Source organism: Onychostoma macrolepis, chromosome 04 (genome assembly GCF_012432095.1).
Source record: "Onychostoma macrolepis isolate SWU-2019 chromosome 04, ASM1243209v1, whole genome shotgun sequence".
In the NCBI taxonomy this organism is placed as follows: domain Eukaryota; kingdom Metazoa; phylum Chordata; class Actinopteri; order Cypriniformes; family Cyprinidae; genus Onychostoma; species Onychostoma macrolepis.
Genome location: NC_081158.1, coordinates 10,770,971 through 10,796,035, shown reverse-complemented (window position 1 = coordinate 10,796,035; position 25,065 = coordinate 10,770,971). Strand labels below are relative to the sequence as shown.

The following is a 25,065-nucleotide window of genomic DNA, read 5'->3' as shown; positions in this document are numbered from 1 at the left end:
GGTTCATTTGTACTTAATCTCAGATATTATATGTTTGGCTGGCTTTGGGATAACCAAGAATTAGCAGATTAGATTTTTAGTGTCTGTTAAGTGTTTTAGTGTCTTTAGTGTTAAAAAAAAAGAATAAAAAGAGAGAAAATAGTACATATCTCTGCAACAGGATCTCAACTAAATTGAAAATCACCAGACAGTGATCGTGCTAAGGAATCTAACTTCCTTGAACTAACTTCCAAGACTTGATTCTTGATTTGACTTGGAATGATGTGAAGCTGTGGAGCTTCAGCACCATGGACAGCTGAAAAAAAAAAAATTAATCAATGTCTTTCATCAATGTATTAAATTATTTAAAAGGTATCAGCAATATCTGTTGGATAACAAGGTTTCCAGGCTGTTCTGACATGTCTTCAATGTTGTGTTGCTGCAGTAATGTCCTATGGCATGCCTGAATCTATAAATACTGAAAGAAATGTCCAGTTGTCAGGTGTTTAAGTGAAACTTTGTTGTATGGGGTTTCAGATACACCATGTCTCCAATTTTGTAATCTGTTTCTTCAATTTATAGATATTTACACCATATGTTTTCATTTGTTTAATTTATGATCTCCATTTTGCAAACCGTTTTTGGTTTTTTTAAATCACTATGGTACACCTATAATACAGTATCTTACAGAAGTGAGTACACCCCTCACATTATTTCAAGTTTGTATAGACCAATGGCAATCCGTACCAATGTAACCAGTTAACTTGTTGGACAATAAAGTAAATTAACTGGAGTTCCTGTCTCCATGTCCTTACCAACACTCCTTGGCGATGACCAAGTATACTTAAGAACCAGCACACCTTCCCTTCATGACAGATGAAGCTGTCTGCAATGTATGCGGTGCTATACGACCACGCTACTATTCCCGATAGTAAGCAAGGCCCTGTTCTATTTCTGATGTAGTTTGAGTGCTCGCAGTAGATCTAGTAGGCCTACGAAAGACCAATGAATTTGTACGATCGCTTGTCGCTACCACGTGTGCGCCTGTTACGGTGGCACCGTGATCACTACCAGCAAGCTTTTTACTGTACCTTCGCGCAACTACATTGATTATTTACTGCTGCTCTTAATAAAATTCACTAACATTTCAATACTGGGTTGTAAAACTTTCTGTTGCTTTTAATACTATTTGCATTGTTGTAGTATGAATTTTTGTGCGAGCTTCTGTGGTTATATTATATCAGAATTTGCTAAGCATAACCTCAGCTGCTGCACGAAATCTGCTGTAAACCCTGTTGAATAAGCAAAAATTATTTAATGCCTATTGCACTTTAAGAGTTAATTTAACCTAGTTCCATTTCATGGAACTAAAGCACTTTCTGCTGCCGTTGCAATATTAGCATAAACGATTTCACTTGCTATACATGCTGCTTTTAATATTATTTCTAACTTTGCATCTGAATTTGCTATGTATGCTATGAAATTCACTGACATTGTGATCAGAATAGCTATGCATACTGCTGCTACAGCTGCACAAACGTACTTGGAACTGCTATAGCCCCTTTATTTAATAAACAAATGCAATCAAATAATACTTATTTCACTTTGGAGAGGTCACAAAATCTGCTGTAAGCCCTGTTGAATAAACAAAAGTAATAGAATGCCTATTCACCAAGAGTTCGCTTACCATCTCTGCATTACCTTATCACTGAAATTTCATGCAACTAAAGTACTTCCTACTGCCGCTGCTAAATTAGCAACATAATTTGACTTGCTAAGCATTCTGCTACTACATTGCTGTTTTATCATCGTTTGACCTTCTTTGCATGTTCACTTTGTAAACACTGGGTCAGTCCTCCTGCAGAGATGTAGGACAATTTTGAAGTTGAGGGAGAAAATGAGATGGGTGTTTTTCGACATACCCTAACTGTATTGAACCACGCATGCACAGAGTACGCATGCACATGCGCAATTTTTGTTCTGGAAGTGAACTACTCCTTTAACTTAGAAATAAACGCTTTTGATGGTTAGCCACGCACCATACTGCTACTTCTGCTATCTCACCGGAAGTTGCGCCCATAATAATTTCTACAGTAGCGTCCCCGAGAATAAGGTTGATAATGATAAAAATCCACCCACTCAGTAATTAATCATAAACAGTCTCTAAGAACAAGCAATTTCATAGGCATTACAAGTGTTGTTTTCTGATGCACCAATGAACACAGGAGTTTCCATAGACTCCCTCCATCTGAGCCACTGAGGTTAAATTTAATTTTCGGTAAAGTCCCCTATATTTTTAGGGATCATTACCAACGCTTTGAGCGCGAACATCAGCTCCAGACAAAGCAAGTATCACACGTTTCCTCTCCAAATTGCCTTTCTGAAAGAGCTTCTTGGCACTCTGTAAGGCTTATTGCTAAAGCTACCATTGTCTCTGCCTGTTTTCACTGATGCTGCCTTCAAGTGCTACCAGAATGATCGTAAATAGGAATGTGGTAGTTAAAAATTGCATATGAAAGCAATGTGAAGTCGACCGCTGGAATCTCTCAAGCTCATAATCACAAATGGGACTTATAAAGTTTGTGATGCCACATGATGGCACCAGCTATGTCATTATTTTTATCGCACTGTCCTCCCAATCTGGGTAATTCATAAATGCGCATTTATTATTGTCACGCCCCTGGACTATTTTGTTGTGTTTTTGCTCCCCATGTGTTCCCTGTGACCCAGTTTTTCCCCTGTCTTGATTGTTAATTTGATTCCAGGTGTGTCCCCTTAGTTCCCTCGTTATCCTGTCATTATAAGCCCCAGTCCATTCAGTTCATGTTTGTCGGTCTTTGAGTGTCTACCCTGCCTGTGATCTGTGTTCCTGTTTGAATTAAAAACTCCCCTTTTGTGAATTCCTCGTTTCCTGGTTCCCATGCTTCCCTTGAAGTGTGACAATTATGCACAATACAATCAGATGACTGACTTTTAAACCGAGTATGTTTTCTGTAAAGTGGAATGTTTATTTACAAAGGCCAGCACTGGAGCATGAGCTCTTGAAGCTCCACCCTCTTTTCCGGGAGCACCAGCTTATTTGCATTTAACGGGACAAACACAAAAACGGCACGTTTTGTCTCTCACCCCAAAAGTGGCAATTTTAACAAGCTATAAAATATTATCTGTAGGGGATTGTGAGCTAAAACTTCATTTACACACTCTGGAGACATCAGAGACTTACTTTACATCTTGTAAAAAGGGGCATAATAGGTCACCCTTTAAAAAAAAAAAAAAAAAACGTAAACAAATCCAAGCTAGGAAAAGCACAGACAAAGTTTTAGTTTGTTTTTATTAAAGAGATTTCACTTATTTGTATTATTATTATTTATTTATTTTTTTAAATTGCAATTTAGTTATGTTATTTAACATAAAATATATTTTTATTTTACAAAGAAATGTTCAGCATTCGAGAAATAAAAGAGCACTTGTTCATTTCTAATTTGTCTCAACTAATTTTGTTTAAACAAAAATCTTCAAAATGCATCACGAGATCGGTTTCATGAATCGTAATGCATATCGCAATTGAGTGAATCATTACATCCCAGGTATGGCCAAAAGAAGTACTCATGCATAAAAGAAAATAAAAAGCCTTATGGTGAAGCATAAAGAGATGAAGAATGCAAGTAAAAGAAGCTAGTCATGGTGTCAATCAGACAATTTTTCTTATACTCTTTAACAAAGAACACAAACATGGTCTCACGTTTGCATGACTTTTTATGTGTGTAAGTGTGAATGCAAAAATGTTTTTAGTACACTAATTACTTTCAGAATAAATGCACAGATGATTGTAGAAATGGCTCCTTTTTCTAAACCTCCTGTCACTCTGGGGAAATAGCAATTTCTTCCCAGAATGATTTTGCAATTTCATGCTGCTTTAACATTTGTTACTCTCATGTGACTCTTAAGGTTTCCTTTAAGCCTGAAACTCTTTCCACACTGAGGACAGGTGAAAGGTTTCTTTCCAGGTGTGAACACTTATGTGATTATCAAGGTTTGCATTGTTTGTGAAACTCTTTCCACAGTGATGGCACATGAAAGGCTTTTCTCTGATGTGAATTTTAATGATTCTTAAGGTGATTTGTGTCCGTGAAACTCCTTTCATACTAACGACATTTAACATTTTTCTGTCTCGAGTGAATCTCCATGTGGTTTTTAAGGTTTTTTTTACGTGTGAAACTCTTTCCACACTGATCACATGTGAACAGATTCTCTCCAGTGTGAATCTTCATGTGAGTCTTAAAATGTTCTTTTCGTGTGAAGCCCTTCCCACACTGTTCGCAGGTGAAAGGCTTCTCTCCAGTGTGAACTCTCATGTGGGCATTAAGGAGTTTTTTCTCCGTAAAACTCTTTCCACACTGATCACATACAAATGGCTTCTCTCCAGTGTGAGTTCTCATGTGAATCTTAAGACCATTATTTAATGAGAAACTCTTCCCACAGAGTTTGCAGGTGAAAGGTTTCTCTCCAGTGTGAGTTCTTATGTGAGTTTTAAGGTTTCCTGTAATCGTGAAACTCTTTCCACACTGAGGGCAGGTGAAAGGTCTCTCTCCAGTGTGAATGAACATGTGGGCATTAAGCTGAGATCTCCTTGTAAAACCCTTTCCACACTGAGGGCATATTAACGGCTTCTTTTCTATATGAATTTTCATGTGGACTTCAAGGCTTTCTTTTTGATTGAAAATTTGCCCACACTGTTGGCAGGTGAAAGGTCTCTCTCCAGTGTGAATTCTCAAGTGTGGATTAAGGTTTGTAGTTTGTGTTTTTTGAGCTTCTTTTGGTGAGGAAGTCTTTTCAGTCTTTGAGCAACTAAAAGATTTTTCTCCAGTTTTGAAATCATTGTGTGTATCATTTTGATCTTTCTCTCCTGTTTTATTCAGTTCTTGACTCTCCTCTTTCAGTGCCATGAGATCTGTGGTAAAAAGAGAAAAAACAACACCAGTTTGGCATAAAGCAACAGACATCAAAACATGACATGAAAAGCTTCAAATATCCTATGCTATAACGTATATCTACTGAAAGATGTTTATAACCTGTGAACTAGAACCTCTTGTCAATATAACTCTTTGCTTTCTTCAGGAAATACAAATACAATTCCCAAATACAACAAAAAAACTAAATCATTCCTGACCTGCAAGACCTTCAACAAAGGCATAAACCATTCAATAAAGTTTATTAATACACATTTGAGTGATTTTGAGAATGTAAAGTTGAGGAATAATGAAAAACATCTAATTGGATCTAAACAATAATGGACAAAATTATTCAAAAGTCAAATTTAGAGCAGAAACTATTCTTTATAACCTCCAATAAACGCTGCCTGTAAGTGCTTAGAAGCTTCTGTCACCTCTCTACTGCAATCTCAGCCCATTTCTTGCTTTAAAAAAATAAAAAACCTTCCAGGTCACTGATAATCTTTGGTTTTCACATTGCCGCTGCTTTCTTCAAATTCAATCAAATATTTCCAAAGAGATTTAAATCTGGAGAATGAACAGGCCACTCAAGAACATTGACCTGAACCAAGCATAAGTAGATTTGGATGTGTACTTTGGGATGATTGTCCTGCAGAAACGTCCATTGCGTATCAAGCTTCAGTCTCTGCTCTGAAGATATCACAATCTTTGCCATAATGGCTGAATGATTATGACATAGCTGTTTTATCAAAGTAAATAAATAAATAAATTCTATAACTCAAAAATATTACAGCAGTTTTCAAACACCCATGGTAGAGGACTGTAAGGCTTTGACCCAGGAGAACTGGTTAATTACAGAAAAAAATCTTAAATCTGTTATTTATATCTAAAATATTAGAAACTGTCCTCTCACTATGTTCAGTTTTGTAGCATAGCAGTTTTTGTTTGTTAAAATTGAAGCCCCATCATATCACAGTAATTGTGCTTGTTGAAGTTGCATCTCTATTCTAGTGCTATTAGATATTTCATAGAGCACATCTTTTACTTGAATAGCTTGAGAATTATGTTCTCATTTGAGGACAAGAATTAGCACAGTTTAGTTTCTGACAGCTAATACTCAGTATTTCACTCATCTGCTTTATTTTTCCTGTACATGCTTCATTTGAAAGACGTTGTCATTATAACTGGTATGCTGATGATACTCAGCTCTATATTTCTTCACAACCTGACAAAACTGCAAAAGTCTCTAAGTTTTCTTAAAGGGTCATGAAACCCCAGACTACTTTTTCTGAGATTTTAGCAGAGGTGTTTGTGTTGCACATCATAGTAGACAATGTTAGCATCTGATAATTTTAAGCTTTTTTGCGCTATTTTCATCTTCCAGGTTTCAAATCTACATCACAATTTGTGACGTGGCAATGGACTATAGTACATCGATGACGCATCGGTGTCTGTTAAATTATTCATGAGACTGCGTGTTCTTATCCAATGAGTAGACGCTTCGCTTAATTATTCACAACAGCATGTGTTGATTTGCTGTGGCAGAAGCTTCAGACTGTGAGATGACATTGCGCACATTAACTGAAGAAACGTTCATGTATCGAAGGAGAGTGTTTGTTTTTGCTTTGTAAGAGTTCGGTACAAACGCGATTCATTCACTTAGTGAGTGTAACAGTTTTTACGGCTATGTGACAACCCATCAAAAGGCTTATATAAACGCAGCAGAATAAGCCTTAAAAGTTATCAGAGGTGCAACAGCGCGTTCATATGTTTTCGATGCAGTATGCAAATGGCTGTGCATTTATTTGTATTTTTAACTCGATGGAAGCAAAATGAAACTGAACTTTTTTCTGAGCCCGTACACCTGAAGCGTGCGCACTAAAAAGCCTGTCTACAGCGCCTGATTACTGAACTAAGTTATCTTTTGAGCTAATACTGTCAAAACACACAAGGTTTACATATAGACTCGTTGGTTATGTCTAAAATGAAAGTAAACAGTTGAGAGGATAAGCGGATGCGTGCCTGTATATTAGATGTCTTAAAGGGACAGAACTAAACATGCTGCCGACTAGGGCTGCACGATATATTGCATGCGATAGTCATGCGCATCTAGTCAGTAAAGCCGGTTCTGTGATTAGCGCTAAATCTCCATTACCTGTTTTCAAATGGAGCGCCATTTAATACACAGAGCCGTAGTTCACTGACAAGCTACGCAATATCACGTTCAATATTGCAGGCGATTCATCGTGATATTTAAAAAAAAAAATCATGATATGATATTTTTGCCATATTGCCCACCCCTAGTCTGAACCCGAAGCTGTGTGTGTTTTCGGTCTCCCCTCTCCCCCCTCCACAGCGCACCACGCCCACTTTTTTTGCATTTTTTTTTTTTTAAACTGTGGTGAGAATTAACCAGTGCTGAAATTTCATGACCCTTTAAAAGAAAAAGAGTCTCTTAAAAATACCAAATATATACACAATTTATTTATCTATTTTTTTGACAAGCCAAAAGAAAAATGCACAAAAATCTCCACCTCTCTAGACCTTGATGGAGGAATGTACCATTTATGTTATTTTTCACAATTAGGAACCTAGTTGTTGTATTCACAGAAATATTTTTTTGGATGATAATAATAGCCTTCTACCACCTAAGACTAATTTTATTAATAACTTAAAAAATGACACTAGAGTTTTCTGTATTCTGCAAAGCTGGACATTTAAATAAGGATCAAATGAGTGAGTTCAGCTTTGAGAATGAAAACCAACCTGTTTGTTCCTCAGTATCTTCATGTTTGACTCTGAATGTTTCTTCAATCTTCACGTCTTCACTCTCCTCTTTAATAAACACCATAGTTATAATCGTGTCACTTGGATCTCAGTTGCTTCAGGAGTTTTTCTGTGTGTTTGGACACTTTATCCAGTTTAAGATGAGAATAATTAACAAAAAGAAAAATGAATGCAAACTTAATCTCCGAGTGCGTCTCAATCAGTTCCCGGTAGTCAGCGCACTGATAAGGGAGTCAGTCAGAGTGAGATAATGGACTTAAAACACCTGAAATGACAAAACAAAACAATTCCTAGCACTCAAATTATGTAGAAGGTTCACATTTGTATTATGATTTATATTTATTATTTAACATTTAATAGATTACACTTTCATGAAATCATTTGCAGTTGGTTTGTAAAAGTTATCATTACACACGTTTGTGTCTCGTTGTATTTTTACTGTTTTGAGCAGCAGTGTGTCATCAGTGTGCGATGATTCGAGCGATTCAAAACAGTGAATCATTTTGCAGTGCAGTTGATTCAGTTGACTCGGAGTCGACCGAAAACGATTCACTTTTGCGGTGGGAGCTGAATAAAAGTGCGGGAGCAGTTTACACGCACAAAATACCCTTCATTAATGTCACTAGACAAAGCATTACAATGTTACACTGGTTAATAATTAATTTCACAGCTTTATATACAATTCTCTAAACGAGCTTAGTTGATTGAAACACTTTAAACTATTAAAAGCACTCACCTTTCTTCAGCCAAACCACAGACGCGGGAGCGCCGCCTTATGACGTCACATCGCCACACCAAAATAAAAGTCTTTTCTCTAAAATCGTATAATTTTACATTGAAAAACAAATATACTGTACAGGATCAATCGAAAGGATAAACTGCAGAGCTAGCTAAAAATAACCAAAAGATTTACCTATTTAATGTATTAACTGAACATCTTATTCCATCTCAGTTTCTCCACAGAATATAAAAGCAATAAATCAAATTTCAGCGTTATTTAGTTAAAGTGCATATTAAAGAACTGCATTGATGGTATGTTTAATTTTTGACTCTCTGAAATGAAATCTTTCATTAAAATGGTTGAAATAATAGCTTCTCAATTGTAATGTGATTTACATTTTCCCAGGTTACCTCTATTAATAATGGAAGTATATAATCTGTGCTAAATTTTGATTATATAAGCATCATTATTAAAAACCTATCAAGTCATTTATTAATGATTGGAAATTGATTTACAAACATTATTTTCCTCCCCATATCAGCCCTCTATGAATAACACACACTGAAAATGAACAAATTCGTCTTGAATGGAAAGGATAAATCGGGGGAAAGTCAACTTTTCTGAGGGAAAGTTGTGGTTCTCTCATGATTCTGAAGAAACAAATATTAGACAACTAAACAACATCACAAGTAATTTATGAATGACTCACTCAAGATGTACTTGTTTCATTACTGGATGAATCAGCGTCCTTGAACGAATCTCTTGTATGTTTCAAAGACATTTTAACAGACCCTTTTCGCCACCTACTGGCGCAACAATGTAATCGATAAATCTTCATTTGAAGTATCAAATTACTTTCAAAAGGAGATTTACTCTATTTTAATCGCTACCGTACATATCATAGTTCATATCTGAACTATAAACATTGTGATCGCACACGTCAGAGGTCGAAGAATGAAACAGATTAATCATTTTAATTTAGGAATAGAATCACGTTGGTGTTTGAATCGTGTTCGCAATCTTTAACGATCTATTAAAGACAGCACAAAGCTTCACACATCTCCCAAAAAATGTTGCATGCTGTGCTCACGCCAATGCTGAAGAGGTTGGCCAAATCATGGAATTCAACACAGCTGGTAAGTCTGTAGAGAGTAAGTGCCACTCTTTTTTGTCGAGGCACTGGAAATTTCATCACTGTATTTTGGTTTTGTACATAGAGACTGAGCAAGCCACAGAGATTCAGAAATGCTTGTTTTGTCTTTCTGAAGTTCTGATATCAGTCACTATCTGTGAAGTGTTCCAGCACATCTGTCTCCCACAAAATGCTGCTTCTCATTGCTGGTGTCTCAGGTGTAGCAGGTGTCAGCTGGAAAAGAAAATTTGTGTTATTGTTTGTACTATTAATTAATGAATTCATTCAATGTTTTTATTAAACAAAATTGTAAAATCTAACTTATATTAGTAACACATTGTTTAAACATTAATATAATATTTTAATAAATTAATCAAATTTATTATATGTGACCCTGGACTACAAAACTAGTCTTAAGTGTCAATTTTTCGAAGTTGAGATTTATACATAATCTGAAAGTTGAATAAACAAACTTTCCATTGATGTATGGTTTGTTAGGCTCGGACCCGAGATACAACTATTTGAAAATCTGGAATCTGAGGGTGAAAAAAAATCTAAATATTGAGAGAATCACCTTTCAAGTTGTCCAAATGAATTCTTAGTAATGCATATTATATTACTAATCAAAAACGACGTTTTGATATTTACTGTAGTAAATTTACAAAATATTTTCATGGAATATGATCTTTACTTAATATACTAATGATTTTAGTCATAAAAGAAAAATCTATCATTTTGACCCATACAGTGTATTTTTGGCTATTGCTACAAATATACCTCAGCGACTTAAGACTGGTTTTGTGGTCCAGGGTCACATACAGTATATGAAATAATAGTTAGTAGACAAGTTATTGGTTTAAATTGATTTTCTGTGCTCTCAAAATTATGGATGCTTTTTTTTTTAAATGTAGAAATGAATAGAAATCAACTAATGCAACCTCTTTGTTACACAAAGAAAATATTTGGTTTATCAGGGCTGCCCCCTAATAGTCAACTAGCCAATAGTCGGTCGGTGAATCTTTCGAATCTGTAAAGACTTTTTGTTTGTTTGTGTGCACTCACAATAACAACAAAACATTGTATTTTGGAAAATAATGAAAGCAAACAGGATGTGCTGCCATCTCGTTCTCTGTGTAAATCAGCCTACTTACAGTTTTCCCGAACTTATAAATTCATAATTATTCTGCCAGAGCGCTGTGGTGAGATTTATGCGTGCGCTTGAGTGCTTATTGAGTGCTTACACTGCCAAAAGCACCAAAAGTTGGTTAAATGACCATGGTGTTGGTGTGCTTGACTGGCCAGCAAACTCACCAGACCTGAACCCCATAGACAATCTATCAAGAGGAAAATGAGAAATAAGAGACCAAAAAATGCAGATGAGCTGAAGGCAACTGTCAAAGAAACCTGGGCTTCCATACCACCTCAGCAGTGCCACAGACTGATCACCTCCATCCCACGCCGAACTGAGGCAGTAATTAAAGCAAAAGGAGCCCCTACCAAGTATTGAGTACATATACAGTAAATGAACATACTTTCCAGAAGGCCAACAATTCACTAAAAATGTTTATTTTATTCATGATCCGGCCCAGGACCTTCCACTCATCAGCCACACGAGGTCGCTCTCGCAGCACATGGACATTGCACTACACCCTGAATTATATTCCCCAGCCGGCATTGCATTTGCTAATCACGCTAATCTCTCAGTCATACCTGCAGCTAATCAACATTCACACCTGCACCACATTTACGGACCTGAATAAAAACCACTCGGACGGTCTATTCTGGGGCAAAGTCTTGATTAGCAAATGCAATGCCTCTTTTGGAAAGCTATTGAACTGGAAGGTGTCTCAATGCATAAACCCACTAAATACAGTGGTTTCGTTTACATGCACAATTTTTGGTTCAATCGGACTGAATTCATTCCGACTGATGAATCTGAATATAGTGTTTACATGAATGCTAAATAAAGTGATCGGGTTGATTTGTGCGTTTATGTCACAGGCTTCAAATCGGAATTGATTTTCTTTTTTACATGCGCACACTGCACAAATATAGAGTTTCTCAATGTTTCCACATAATAACCCCTCTCCTACACAGTTTCTTTATTTGTTTTTAACAGCAGAATTAATATTTTATCCATTTCTGGATAAATATACATAGAAACCACAGTGCCGTGCTGCTCATATTTATTGCGCATCAAAACAGGTTGCCTGTGGATGAGAGTCCGAAACAAGGACTGTTGGGAGGTTGTCCTGCTCCTCTTCACAGTTGCCGAGTGAAAGTAGAGTTTTATAATGACAGGACACGCATTTATTCAACACTTAATTCAAAACGATGAACCGTGGATGCTACCTCATGTAGTGTCCATCTGTGGCATGTGACACATTGCCAGAGCTGATCAGTTCCAATTACAGTTTTGGGTATATCTACACATGTAGGATGATACCACACAGAATGTTGGCAGCTGCAGCACTGGACCATGAGCTCCTTGTAATGAGCTGTTCTGCAAACACAGTAAACTGGTGCTGCAGTTTTGGTCACGTTTGCCTCAGCTTCACTCTCTGGAGTCTTTATGCTAAATGTGATGCTGTTTTTTGTTAATGAAGCATACAGCTGTGCCCTTAGCCTGCCTTCATTAAACATGCATAGCTCTGGTGGATGACCCTTGCATAGAGCATATGCAAATGCTATTGAAAACACACTGTAATTACTTAGATTGGACAATCCCTCCATTAGCAATAGCACTAAAGGGCAGAACTGACTGAAACCCATCTATGTGCACATTGTCCTTTGCCATGATGTAGCTGGCCAGGTCGATGATATCACAGGTCAACCAGAAATCCTGGTGAAGGGTTTGTTGCAGCATGTTTACTTTGGGTGGCCTAGATAGTCTTCTAGGAGCAGTTATTTCAGATGGATTTAACACGTTCCAGATTGGCCCCTCGATTTTCGACAGTCTTCTCCTGATATTCTTCACTGGAGCTTTCTGTATAAATACAGACGATACAATTTATTACTTCGATTTTTAAGCCACTTAAAATTTAAATTTGATGCTGTGTAAATATAAAATGTTATAACTGTTCATTAAGTGTGTTTTTAATCATAATCATGTAAAAATAAACCATTTAATGCAATGATGAAAAATAATTAAAATAACACTTGAATTTATGCTTTAATTCCGTAAGTCATTTTACCTTTCTCTGTTTTTCAGTCTGCGCGAGTGTTTTGGGCACCTCTTATATTTGATCAGCACTATTACCTTTCGTCTCTGCCTGTGATGTGAAATTAATGAACATAGTAAATATGCTTATCTACCACCAATTTTACAATAGACAATCATACAAGTGCAACCAAGCAGTGAAAGTTTTTGTAAGATATTAGATTGTAAGGTCCCACTTTATATTAGGTGGCCTTAACTACTATGTACTTACATTTAAATTAATCATTTGGTACAATGCACTTATTGTGTACATACATGTTCTTACATTGTACTTATATAGTTAATAATACCTTCTGTAATTAATTTCTGTAATTACATTTATAATTACACTGTTGACCCATCCCTTACACCTAAACCCACCCTTAAATTGGAGGTTCAATGTGAAATTATGACAACAGAAAAATGTGATTAAATTTTTTTTTTTTTTAATCGATTGACAGACAGCACTAATGTTAACCTTTTATAGATTTTATATTTCAGTTTAATTTCTAATTTTATAGGTCCCCCCAGAAAGCGATCCAGACGGCCCTTGGCCCCCTTCAAATTTTCAGTTCGATAATCCGGCCCTCAAATGAAGCTAACTGAACAGCCCTGGTCTAATCCATTAACGTGTGTTCGGAAAAAAATACACACACACTGCAAAATGAGTATGTGTGAAACAGGCGTAACACGATGGTCTGCTCCGTTTGCGGAAAACATGTAAAGGACAAGAATCTCAACATTTTTTTAGGGACAAAAAAAATAAAAAAGATAAATCAATAAATCTGTTTGTTGTTTTTTTTCTTGTAAGTAAAAGTAAAGGACAAATTAAAAACATTGTAAATATGTTTAGTCATTGTAGTAGTAATGACTGCCTGTTTTTGCAAAAAAAGTTTCATGGCCGGTAAAAAAAATCTTTTGGCCGGTAAATTTGATCACGTTGGCAGGTGTGGCAAAAAGTTAGTTTTAGGCCCTGCATAATAATATTATAAATTATTATGCATTGTAAATTAGTCAAAATTACTGCATTTAAATGGTAAAGTTCACTCACTCAGTGAATAAAACACATCTTACTGATAATAGTCAAATCTATATGAGTAATATGTGTCAAATAATGTTCTTAAGAGGTTTTTTTTCTTGTGGAGGAACATCCCAGTCATCAACTACAATAATTTACTATAAATGAAATAAAAACCAAATTAAATAGAATTTATTTTGCAGCCAAAATATTAGCAATGCCCACAAGAATAAAAAAAAAAAACTTTATTAATTAAAAACAAGCCCGAAATACACTGCAATTCTTATTTTGACATGTTTATACGTTACTATTGCAAGCTAATCCTTCAGGTGACAGATAAAATATACATTACAACTGTCTAAAAGATATAATATAAATGCCATGAAGTAGACATTGTCATAATTAATCAACTCAAGTTCATTATCAATCGCTTGGCATAAGTGTTCACTATTCATTGATTGAGAATCACTTTGAAGCAGTCTGAAACAGTGTTACTCGAGCCTGTACAACGCGCAACAGCGCCGCTTTGTAACATTGCAAAGTGCAGTGCTCTTAAAAAGTATAAGAGGATAAAAATAATAAAAGCAAAAATGTGTCTATAAATATACTTGAACAAACATTAATATACTGGAGCAACCCGCCATCATAAAATATATGTGTGGGAAGCACTGACCTACACAAATGATCACTACTTAACCAGATTAATACACTAGCACAAAATAAATAACTTACATTCTGCTTTGGAGCCATGCTCTTCACCTCAGCTGTAGTCTTAAATTTTAGCGGAGGGGTTTTAATTGGGAAACCAAGTTTTCCCACCACCGCGATATCTGTAGTTGTACCACACTGAATATCGTATTCACTGGCCTCCTTACCTATGCAAACAATCACATTAACAAACATATTACTAATCAGTAACATTATAAAAAAACTTCAATATTTACATAACTGAATAGATACTCACTAACTGTACATTTGATCCGGTCCAATATGACTGGAACTTGGTACTTGTTGGCTTGAACAAACGATATTCGTTTTTCCACGGCGAATGCGATTACGTTGTGAAACTCATCGTGGTTCACTTGAAACACAGCATTAAAATACTTGTTACAAATTTGAGCTGCAGTCTTTAATGGACTAACATTATGCACATATCCACATACTGATTCATTTTTCTCCTAGCTCACTCTTAAATTTTTCTGATGAAGGGGAAGCCATTTTCCACGTGCTTTACCACTTCTTCTTCTTCTTCATTTAATTGGCAATTGCTAATATACAATTGCATTAGCGCCATCTACTGGGCTGCTGTGTGATAGATAGATAGATAGATAGATAGATAAGACCTATTGTCAGGGATCAGTCACCATCACAACAGTCACCACCCAGCACAATCACCCGATCACAGTCACCTGACTTCTAATTGCACGCACCTGCTGACACCAATCAACACCACTATAAACACACACACTGCCATTCCCCACATTGTCTGGTCTACTGTTCACTAGATGGACAGCTCTGGACTCACTCTACGTTCGCGGCTTACCTCAATGCTTACCAGCTGGATCCCTCGCCGATTCTCCCTCGAAGCCTTTGATCCTCAATCCGAACCTGCAAACAAAGACACAACTTCAACCACAGCTAAGCAATCTGAACTTCACACGAACTTGCTCACTCACCTGCTTTTGGTCACTCCCGATCCTGAATCCCCGAATCCCTTCAATAAACCTGTTTGTTCTCACTCACCAGTTGTGTGTACCGTACTTTGTGACAATAAGAGTGTCACTAAATTAATATCAGACACTTTTGAAGACCATGGAGAAACAAACAAACTGTGGCATGTATAGTCTCAGAGATATTCACTAAAATATAATGTCCTCATATGAGGACGCAGGGTCTCAGGAGGTTAAATAGTTTGCACAAACACTTGTTGCATTTATTTGTTCACAGGGTGAGAAATCGTAGAAGGTTCACAACTAGGGGAGTGACTAGGGAAGTTTTGAGTTTATCGGCCAGGGAGGTGGAGAGAGGCAGGTCCATACGGAGTGTGGCAAATACTTACAGCATCTGTCATGTAACTCTACACCGCTTTGTTGTTCGTAAACGAAAACTGCAGGAGCAGCATCAGGGTAAAAATTCACCACTACCTCCAGTGGACTACTGGCCACACAGAAAGGTCTCTACATCAGAGCAGGAGGAGCAGCTTGTTGCTTATTTGACCCGTGGGGCAGCAATATGTTATGGACTGAGCCCCAAGGACGTAGGCTGGTTAAGCTACACTCTCAGAAATAAAGGTACAAAAGCTGTCACTGGGGCTGTACCTTTTCAAAAGGTACATGTTTGTACCTAAAGGGTCCATTTTGGTACCTTAAAGGTACATATTAGTACTTAAAGTGTACATATTTGAACCTAATAGGTACAAAAGTGTACCTTTTGATAAAGGTACCGCCCCAGTGACAGCTTTTGTACCTTTATTTCTGAGAGTGTAGGATAAGTTAGGAAATAAGACTTAAGATAAGAATCATTGCTCTGTTCCTACATTCAAGTGCCTGTTTCTGTTATAAATGGTAGGTCAGTTTGTTTGAATGCTTAACATGAATTAATGTATGAATAGGCCTACACACACATAGACGCACACATAAATACATACATGGGCTATATACATGCACAAAAGTACGTATACATATACATTACCAGTCAAAAGATTTTAAACGGTAAGATTTTTAATGTTTTTTTTTTAAGAATTCTCTTCTGCTCGCCAAGCCTGCATTTATTTGATCCAAAATACAACAAAAGCAGTAATATTGTGAAATATTTTTACTATTTAAAATGGCTGCTTTCTATTTGAATATATTTTAAAATATAATTTATTCCCGTGATCAAATCTAAATTTTCCCTTTTTACTGGTAGTGTGTATATATACACAATTAAGCAATTTTAGGATGCCTTGTGTGATGTATGTAAAAGCAATTCATGTAGTTGACATTATGACATGTTTTTTTTTTTTTTTTTCTTTTTTATGTTTCTGTTCTTTAGGTCAGAAAACTTGCATTCCAATGTAATCCTGGTCTAAAACGCAAATGGCTGGCAAAGACTGGTTCACTGCTTTCCTCAAAAGGAACCGATCTCTTTCAATCAGAAAACCACAGGCCACCAGTGTGGCGAGAGCCACTAGTTTTAATGCTAACACTGTGGGAATTTTTTTTCAACAATTTACACACTGTCTACAATACACACAATTTCACCCCAAATAATGTATGGAATATGGATGAAACTGGTGTGACCACAGTGCAGGCCCCAGAGAAGATAATTGGCACAAAAGGAATGCGCCAGATTGGAGCAATGACCTCTGTAGAAAGGGGTAAGCTTGTGACTGCTGCAGTGGCCATTAATGCCCTGGGGAATTTGATAACTCCATTTTTGGTTTTTCCACGCAAGCGATTTTATTCACACTTCATCAACGAAGGGCCACCTGCATCAGCTGGAGCAGCAAATGGGTCTGGTTGGATGCAGGCAGAGGAATTTTTGCAGTTCCTTCAACACTTTGCCAACCATACGAAGACCTCACTGGACTCCAAGGTAGTTCTCTTGCTGGACAATCACATGTCCCACCTGTCTGTCCTGTTTTGTTTATACTTTACAGACAGACCCGAACACAGTCATCCTTCAGTCGTGTCGACATATTTATTTTTACCCTTCACCTCTGCCCCTGGACACACCCCCTTAAAGCCGCATGCATAACAACACATCTTTCCCCTAAAGAGAAAAATATATATAAAGAAATTAGATAACACTTATGCTTTGAGTTTGCATTATAAGTCTCATCAACAGCAACTACACTATTCAAATGCAATATAACTTTGAATAACCATTAACTGATTTTACTACCTATTCCCTTTTACCATAGAAACTAAACAGTCCTCTGTAACCCAGCTCAAAACTTCACATAATTTCAATCAGTCTTTCAGGAGGTTTAATGTTTCTTTTTAGTCTTCCTTCATTCACTGTCTCTGGTACTGTATCTGCAACCTGTCCATTCTCTGTAGCCATCGACTCAGAAGTTGCTGCTGTTGTTGTTGGATCCTTTATCTCGGTCTCAGAGCTTTGCCTAGGACATAGATCAATTCTGTTCCGTCGGAATGTTGAGCCGCCATCCGTCACAATCTCAAAAGACCTTGGAGCCACTTGTTTTTCCACCCTGCCCTGCTGAGATCATATACCTGTATTGTGGTTCCTTATTTAGACGGTGTCTCCAGGTTTCAAGGTTGTCAGTGGTTTCGCTTTTCTGTCATACAGTCTCTTTTGTTTGATTTTTTTGTTTCTGTTTAAAGCTTTTCACTTGACTAGTGTGTGGAGTGTCCAGAAGATCCTCTCTAATGGGCAAATTTGTTCGAATTCTTCTACCCATGAGCATCTGAGCTGGGGACAACCTGTTCTCCAGTGGTGCACTTCTGTAGATCATGAGACTTCTATGAAACAGGGTTCCCACACCTTGGTTAACTTCAAATTCAAGGACTTTCCAGGTCCAATACCCTCAAATTCAAGAACTTAATGTGGGGACACATTTCAAGTGAGAGCAAAGGTTACACCGCGTCACCTTGTAAGATACATTGTTACAGTTTTCATGTGTCAAACACAACTATGCAAAAAAGCAATTTTTTTTTTTTGCATTTATTTTTGGCTATATGACAGAAATCTGATATTTGTCGTATTTCTGTTTTGCATAAAATTGAATAATATTTGGTACATACTATACTGTATTCTAAAATGATCTGATATTAACTTTTGCATGGATTTTATTGAAAAGAGCTTAGGCTCATGTAACCAGAAGTTTTAAGATATACTGTATGAATATGCTTTTTTTTATAAGTAAAGAATAAGTTTTTCTTGCCTCATGGCTTTACATTATCTTAACAAGCAAAGCAATTCAACATTACATCCTTTGGATCTCTGGCAAGCCATTCTTTGTAAAACATCTTGAAACTTGCATTTTCCAGTCATCACATTTCATCGGTTTCAGCCTATTTTTGCAATGTTTCACGGTGTGTCTGTGAAACGTTGAGGTACCATCTTAGTAGTTTTGTGTGCGTGTGAACGTCATGGCAACGAACAACACAAAGTACCTCACATGGGAAACACTTAACGTAACGCATAAATGTGCAACATAAATCAAGCAAGCTAGTATGCACAAAGTGTTGGCGAAATAACACATTAGCGGACCGGAGGGAATAATATGGAACTTTCAAGGACCTGTATCTATGTTTGTTTATTTTCAAAAACTTTCCAGGGCCTTGAAATCTTTTAATCAGATTCACAAACTTTAAAGGATTTCAAGGACCTGTGGGATCCCTGATGAAAGTCTTCATTACCTGCATGTGCCTTTCGCATGAGTCCTTTCACTATTTTCACTGCATTCTCTGCCAGTCCATTTGATCTGGGGTAATTTGGTCTGGATGTATCATGGCAAAAACCCCATTCCTCAGAAAACTTCTTAAATTCACTACTAGAAAACTGAGGTCCGTTGTCTGTAAACACTACACAGGGGACACCATGGCGAGCAAACGTTGACTTCATGAAGGCAATGACTGCTTTGCTAGTAGTAGACTGCAGTGTGGCCACCTCTGGATAATTAGAGTAATAATCAGTTACCACAATGTGACTCTTCCCATCACAGTCAAACAAATCTGCGCCTACCTTGTAGTAAGGCCTACTTGTTACAGGATGTGGAAGAAGAGGCTCTGCCTGCTGTCTAGGCCTGAAGGTTAAACAAAGCTCGCATGTAGCTGTCACCTGCGAAATGTCCAGATTAATCATGGGCCAGTACATCACTTCCCTCGCTCTCCTTTTGCACTTTTCTTCTCCGAGGTGCCCTTCATGGATTTTTTTTAGCATTTCTTTCCTTAGGCTCACCGGGATGACGATTTTACTGCCTTTGAAGATTATGCAAGCCCAGTAATCTCTAATTCTAACAGGACAGTCTTTTTTTTCTTCTGGCCATCCTTCCTGAATAGCTACCTTCAGTTCTTTCATTGTTTCATCCTTCTCCGTTTCCTGTTTTATCTGGTCAGTCCTGTCCGCAGACACTGGGAGCGAAGCTACAACCATGTCCACGTAAGCTTTTATTTCAGTAGCACAGGTTTCTGTTTCCTCTTCTCCATCTACAGCACGAGACAGTGTGTCCGCTGCGAACATGTACTTGCCCGGTGTGTAGATGAAATTTGTGTCATATTTTTGTAGCCTGATGAGCATTCTCTGTATTCTTAGGGGACAATCATTCAGCGACTTGGCCATGATAGGAACCAGTGGTTTATGGTCAGTCTCTACAGTGAATGCTCGTCCGTATACAAATTGATGGAACCTCTCACATGCATACGTAATGGCTAGCAATTCTTTCTCTATTTGCACGTATCTTGTTTCTGTAGCAGATAGCGCTCTGGACGCATAGGCCACTGGCTGCCATACGTCATCATACTGCTGGAGTAACACAGCTCCCACGCCGTACTGTGATGCATCGGCTGAAATTCTTATGCATCTCTCTGGATCATAGAACTTTAGCACAGGTTCTGCTGTCAGAATTTGTTTCAAGGTTTTCGAGCAGGTTTCTTGTTCATGTGACCACATCCATTAGTTTTTTTGTTCCAGTAGACTACGAAGTGGTGCAGACTGTGCAGAAAGCTGTGGTATGAATTTTGCCAGGTATGTAACCATACCAAGAAAGCGTCTGACATCGTTTTTGTTCTGTGGTCTCTCCATGTTTTCAATTGCGGTTGTTTTCTTAGGGTCAGCTTTATGCCCTCCTCTGAAATGACATCCCCCAGAAAGGTTAGTGATTTCATTCCAAACTCACATTTCTCTTTGTTGAGCTTCAGATTGACTTTACAAGTCACTTCAAGTACCTCTCGAAGTCTGGTGTCGTGCTCCTCTTTGGTTGCACCATAGACTATGATGTCGTCCATCATTGTTTCCACGCCTTGTATGTGTTCGTAGATCATTCTGATGGTTTTGTGATATACCTCTGGAGCTGAAAGTATGCCATATGGTAACCTCAGAAACCTGTATCTGCCCTCAGGGGTGTTGAAGGTTCAGAGTCTTGATGACGCCTCGTCCAGCTTCATCTGCCAGAATCCTGTAGAAGCGTCCAACTTGCTGAACCATTTTGCCCCTGCAAACTGCGCCATGATTTCCTCTCGAGTGGGTAACTTAAAAGCTAAATTTGAATTGTTTTTGAGCAAAAAGCTGAACGGTTATACTACACAAAAGTTTATTATTTTTATCTGTCAGCTCTTAGTTCTGTTAGTGGAGTCAAATATGTGTTATTTGTGACTATAAAACGAGGAGTGTTTATTAGCCTGCTTTTTAAACACTGTGTCATGGTACACAGAGCAGGGAGGAATGAGGAACACGGAGACGAGGCGTAACTTCAAAATAATAGTCTTTAATGATGACATCAGGGCAAGGCAAGGCAGACACACAGACAGGAACACCGGGGAATAATGAGTAGACCAGACCAAATCTAACTAAACAGGCAGGAACTAAATACACATGATAATTACTAATAAATAGACATACCTGAACTGAATAAGCTAATAATCACACTTAACAAGGACAGGAACATGACCAAATAAAAAAACAAGAGACGGGAACACATGACACACACAACAGAGGACTGATACACTGAAACTCTGTTTTATTTAATTTAAGACTGTCATGCATTATCGAGCTTAAATTTGATCAACCTATGGTGCTGTTTGTCCCAGGTATGTGTTTTATTAGTTTTTTGTCATGTTCTCTGTGTAAATTGTTAGTGATGAAGAGTTTTATGAGTCAAAATATAAAATAATCAATGTGAATATAACCATTTATGTATCAAGTTATTCTCCTAATATAATCATGTCTCTGCCTGTGTGTAGAGGCCTGCATGAGAATGGAATGTGCAGACATTACACAAAATATATGATCAGGCCTCCTCATCTCCCTTAACATAAGTTGAGCCCCCCTGTCTGCTTCCTAAAAGCAGGCTGGAGATACAGCCAAAAAAGGTGAAATGGCATTGTATGAAATGTATTGAACACGCCTAGAGAAAAACTGTATAAATAGGCTGTATGGACACAGATTTGATAGAAATACACTGCAGTGTCTTCTCGGCCTTATTGTCTGATGATAATAAAGTCTCTCTTCTGGCATCAAAACTCCACGACTTCAAGAGTGATTCTTCATAGAAAAAGCAGAAACCACCACATTAGCCGTTAGCTATTAGCACACGTGTAGTGCACACTCACACGCACATGCTGCAGACTCTGACGCGTTGAGCTGTGTGTTGCATCATTTGAGAGTTGTTCCCAGTTCTGTCTTTTTTTTTATACTAAAATATGTAAAATATTGGTGACTTGAGTTTACAGTTTCACTGCATTAATGTGATTTAATGAGAATTGAGAAAAGGTACAGTTTTTTTATTTTATTTTCTCTAATGTATGTTTTGTTCAGATTTATGTCCACTATATGTTCACGTTCACTCAGAAAAATGTCATTTGTAGCAGAGTCTGTATGTCTCGCTGCTGACCGTCATGCATCATCATCGAGCTATCAATTTAACAATCTATGGTGCTGTTTGTCCCAGTGTGTCTGTCCCGGACAATAAAAGAAGCTTTGAGTGACCACCCACTCGACTCAGTGTTCATCATTCCACCATCACCAACACAGTCACAAATATACTTACCTGTTGATCAAAAATAACCTTAAACCTATACACTTTTTTTTTTTTTTTAGTTTTATTTAGTAACTTCCAGGAGGGTGTACTCATTTTTGCAACACAACATTTTATCACTTTGATAAGAAAATCTTATTTTGCTGAATAATTTTTACATTCTTCTTTGGTAATTTATCAAGCAGGCTTGATGGATGACATGTTGTTTGGAGATATAATGTTCCAAGTAAAGAGTAATTGCTGAATTTAAGTTTTAGAGGGGGTGTACTCATTTATGCTGTGCACTACATACATATTGCGCAATGCAATCAATGAGCAATGACATTTCATAATTCTAACCTGCTCACATAGGCACCCACTGTATATATGGCCAGAATGTAAGAAATCCAGTATGTACAGTCAACATTCTTCATACTCCTACACAACAGTCAATCATCTTTAAGGATTCTTGTGCTAACAGGTTTCTGGGCCCGGAGCTGTGCAGAGCCATCAAAATGTTGAGAAAATGAGAAGAATGAAATAAGAATTAGGAAGTGAATGATTGCTGACTGTCACACGAGAGGTAAAAACAAACCACTTTAACAGCAGTTTCCAGTAAGTCACATTGGGCCTCATTTATCAATCTGTCAATCACTCATTGCAAGAATTCAAATACTGATTTGCGGATGTACAAAATTTGTCCATGACTTCACATTTTTGATGCAGGTGTGTGAATGTGTTTTGCACCATATTCACTGCAGCAATAGTAGCAAAACATGTGAGCGTATGCGTTTCTTAATTTGTGATTTGTAGTAGGGCTGTCACGATATTAGATTTTTCATATCACGGTTATTGTGGCCATAAGAGTTGGAATTACTCTACAATCAGGGTGAGTAATGGCGTCACCTGCACCGCTTGCAACTTGTACAGTTTATCTGTCTCTGTCAGCAGCGAGGGATTCACATGTGATAAATGCAGGGAAATAGTTAGGCTGAAAGAGAAGATTTCAGAATTAGAGACACGCATCCAAACTTTAGTTGAGGACAGTAAGAATGTGAGGGCTGTAGATACTGCTTTGAATGTGACTAGCTCAGGGACTCCTGTACATTGTTCGGTTCCGGTTTCAGCGCCTCTGCAGCAGGTCAACTGGGTGACTGTGAGGCGGCAAAGTCGTGGGTCAAAACACCGCTCTTCCGTTCCGATCAGAACATCAAACAGGTTCTCCCCACTCAGTGATGCACCCACTGAGAAACCTGATGAAAGTGCTCTAGTTATTGGCGATTCTATTGTACGGAACGTGAAAATAGAGACACCAGCCACCATAGTCCAATGCTTACCAGAAGCCAGAACGTCTGACATCTTGGCAAATTTAAAAGTGCTGGCTAATGCTAGACGTAAATTCAGTAAGATTGTTATCCATGTCGGCACTAATGATGTTCGACTTCGCCAGTCGGAGATCACTAAAAATAATGTTAAAGAGGTGTGTGAACTTGCAAGTACAATGTCAGACACTGTAATATGCTCTGGTCCGCTCCGTGCATACCGGGGTGATGAGATTCATAGCAGACTGTCGTCACTCAATGGCTGGATGCAGGGCTGTTGCTACTGGGGTGAAAGGTGGTGACGATTATAGGGGCCGCGGCTGAGGGGGGGCCCCCCGGCGATTTCAACCGACTGGCTGAGGCCAGCCTAAAAAAGACGCTCAGGACAGTTGATGGGAAACTACTGCATGTCGTCACGAAAGCTTATCATTTGCATGTGTTTTTCAGCCTTGCCAATTTAAACATTCAAAAGAGTTTAAAGCATTCAAACACAAGACGTAGAAAAGCTCAACTGAGTACTCTCGCGCCGTGTTCGGCAGAGAGCCGCATCTCTCGGAAAGCAAGACCAAACCGAGCTCTTCTTCGCGTCATCCTGCATCTGAACAAACAAATACAAAATCGCAGTTTAAACATGCAAACAGAAAAAGATGTGGAAGAGCCCAATTCAGCACCCGCGCGGTCAGACGCGTCTTAAAGCGCATCAACAACGAATTTGCCTCTTCTTGCTCTTGTACCGACAAATACATACAAAATTATGTCAAAATACCCGTCTTGGAGAGTATCCTCAAAAAAAACTGTCGGTTATGTCTTAAGTGAAAGTAAACAGTCGAGAAAGAAATCGGATGTGCATCATCATATTGGATGCATTGTCTCTTAAAGTGACCACGCCTAATTTACTTGAGCTGTCGGTGTGCTTAATGTTAATCCAAGAAAATGAAAGAAAGAAAATCATTCACTGCTCCTGACTGAATTACTTTGTACCAAAAATTATTCAGACACCAAATATAATTTTTGATCTTTTTTACTAGTGGGTGCAGGACACTATAGTTTATGTAAGTGAGTATAGCAAAATAAAGCAAACTGTGACATTCTTCATACAGTGGTGGTCTACCAGTAAAATTGATAAAAAATTATTCAGACACTTTGACCTGACCATGTTTTGCTTACGTGTTTTTTTCTTTAACTGCCAATACTTTTTAACAGACTGAACAAAATTAAGCATTGCTTTGTAATTGGTCAACAAAGTATTGATAGTTGTGTAAATATTGTCATACT

At 37.8% G+C, this 25,065-nt stretch overlaps 1 protein-coding gene and 1 pseudogene across 4 annotated transcripts; both read right to left on the bottom strand.

Annotated features, from left to right (window-relative positions):
• The window catches only part of LOC131538769 (C-type mannose receptor 2-like), a 42,740-nt pseudogene extending 41,913 nt beyond the window's left edge, over positions 1–827 (bottom strand).
• A 3,003-nt stretch (positions 828–3,830) lies between these two features.
• On the bottom strand, positions 3,831–15,351 carry LOC131538797 (gastrula zinc finger protein XlCGF8.2DB-like). 4 transcript variants are annotated; one of them, XM_058772927.1, is made up of 4 exons: positions 8,455–8,549; positions 8,134–8,285; positions 7,698–7,983; positions 3,831–4,930 (listed from the first exon to the last, which is right to left on the bottom strand). In XM_058772927.1, exons 3-4 carry the CDS (start codon positions 7,780–7,782, stop codon positions 4,125–4,127), a joined length of 891 nt encoding a protein of 296 aa, XP_058628910.1. In that variant the 5' UTR covers positions 7,783–7,983; positions 8,134–8,285; positions 8,455–8,549; the 3' UTR covers positions 3,831–4,124. The 4 variants fall into 4 exon arrangements, with proteins under 4 accessions (XP_058628910.1, XP_058628913.1, XP_058628911.1 ...); XM_058772930.1 differs by lacking the exons at positions 8,134–8,285; positions 8,455–8,549 and adding an exon at positions 15,332–15,351; XM_058772928.1 differs by lacking the exon at positions 8,134–8,285 and having other exon boundaries at positions 8,455–8,500.
• Between the last annotated feature and the right edge of the window lie 9,714 nt (positions 15,352–25,065).

Bases quoted from the DNA above. Each gene is read 5' to 3' on its own strand.
- LOC131538797 (XM_058772930.1), bottom strand. From the start codon at position 7,782: ATGGTGTTTATTAAAGAGGAGAGTGAAGACGTGAAGATTGAAGAAACA. The intron at 4,931-7,697 runs GTTGGTTTTCAT...TTTTTACCACAG, and splicing joins AGATACTGAGGAACAAACAG to ATCTCATGGCACTGAAAGAG.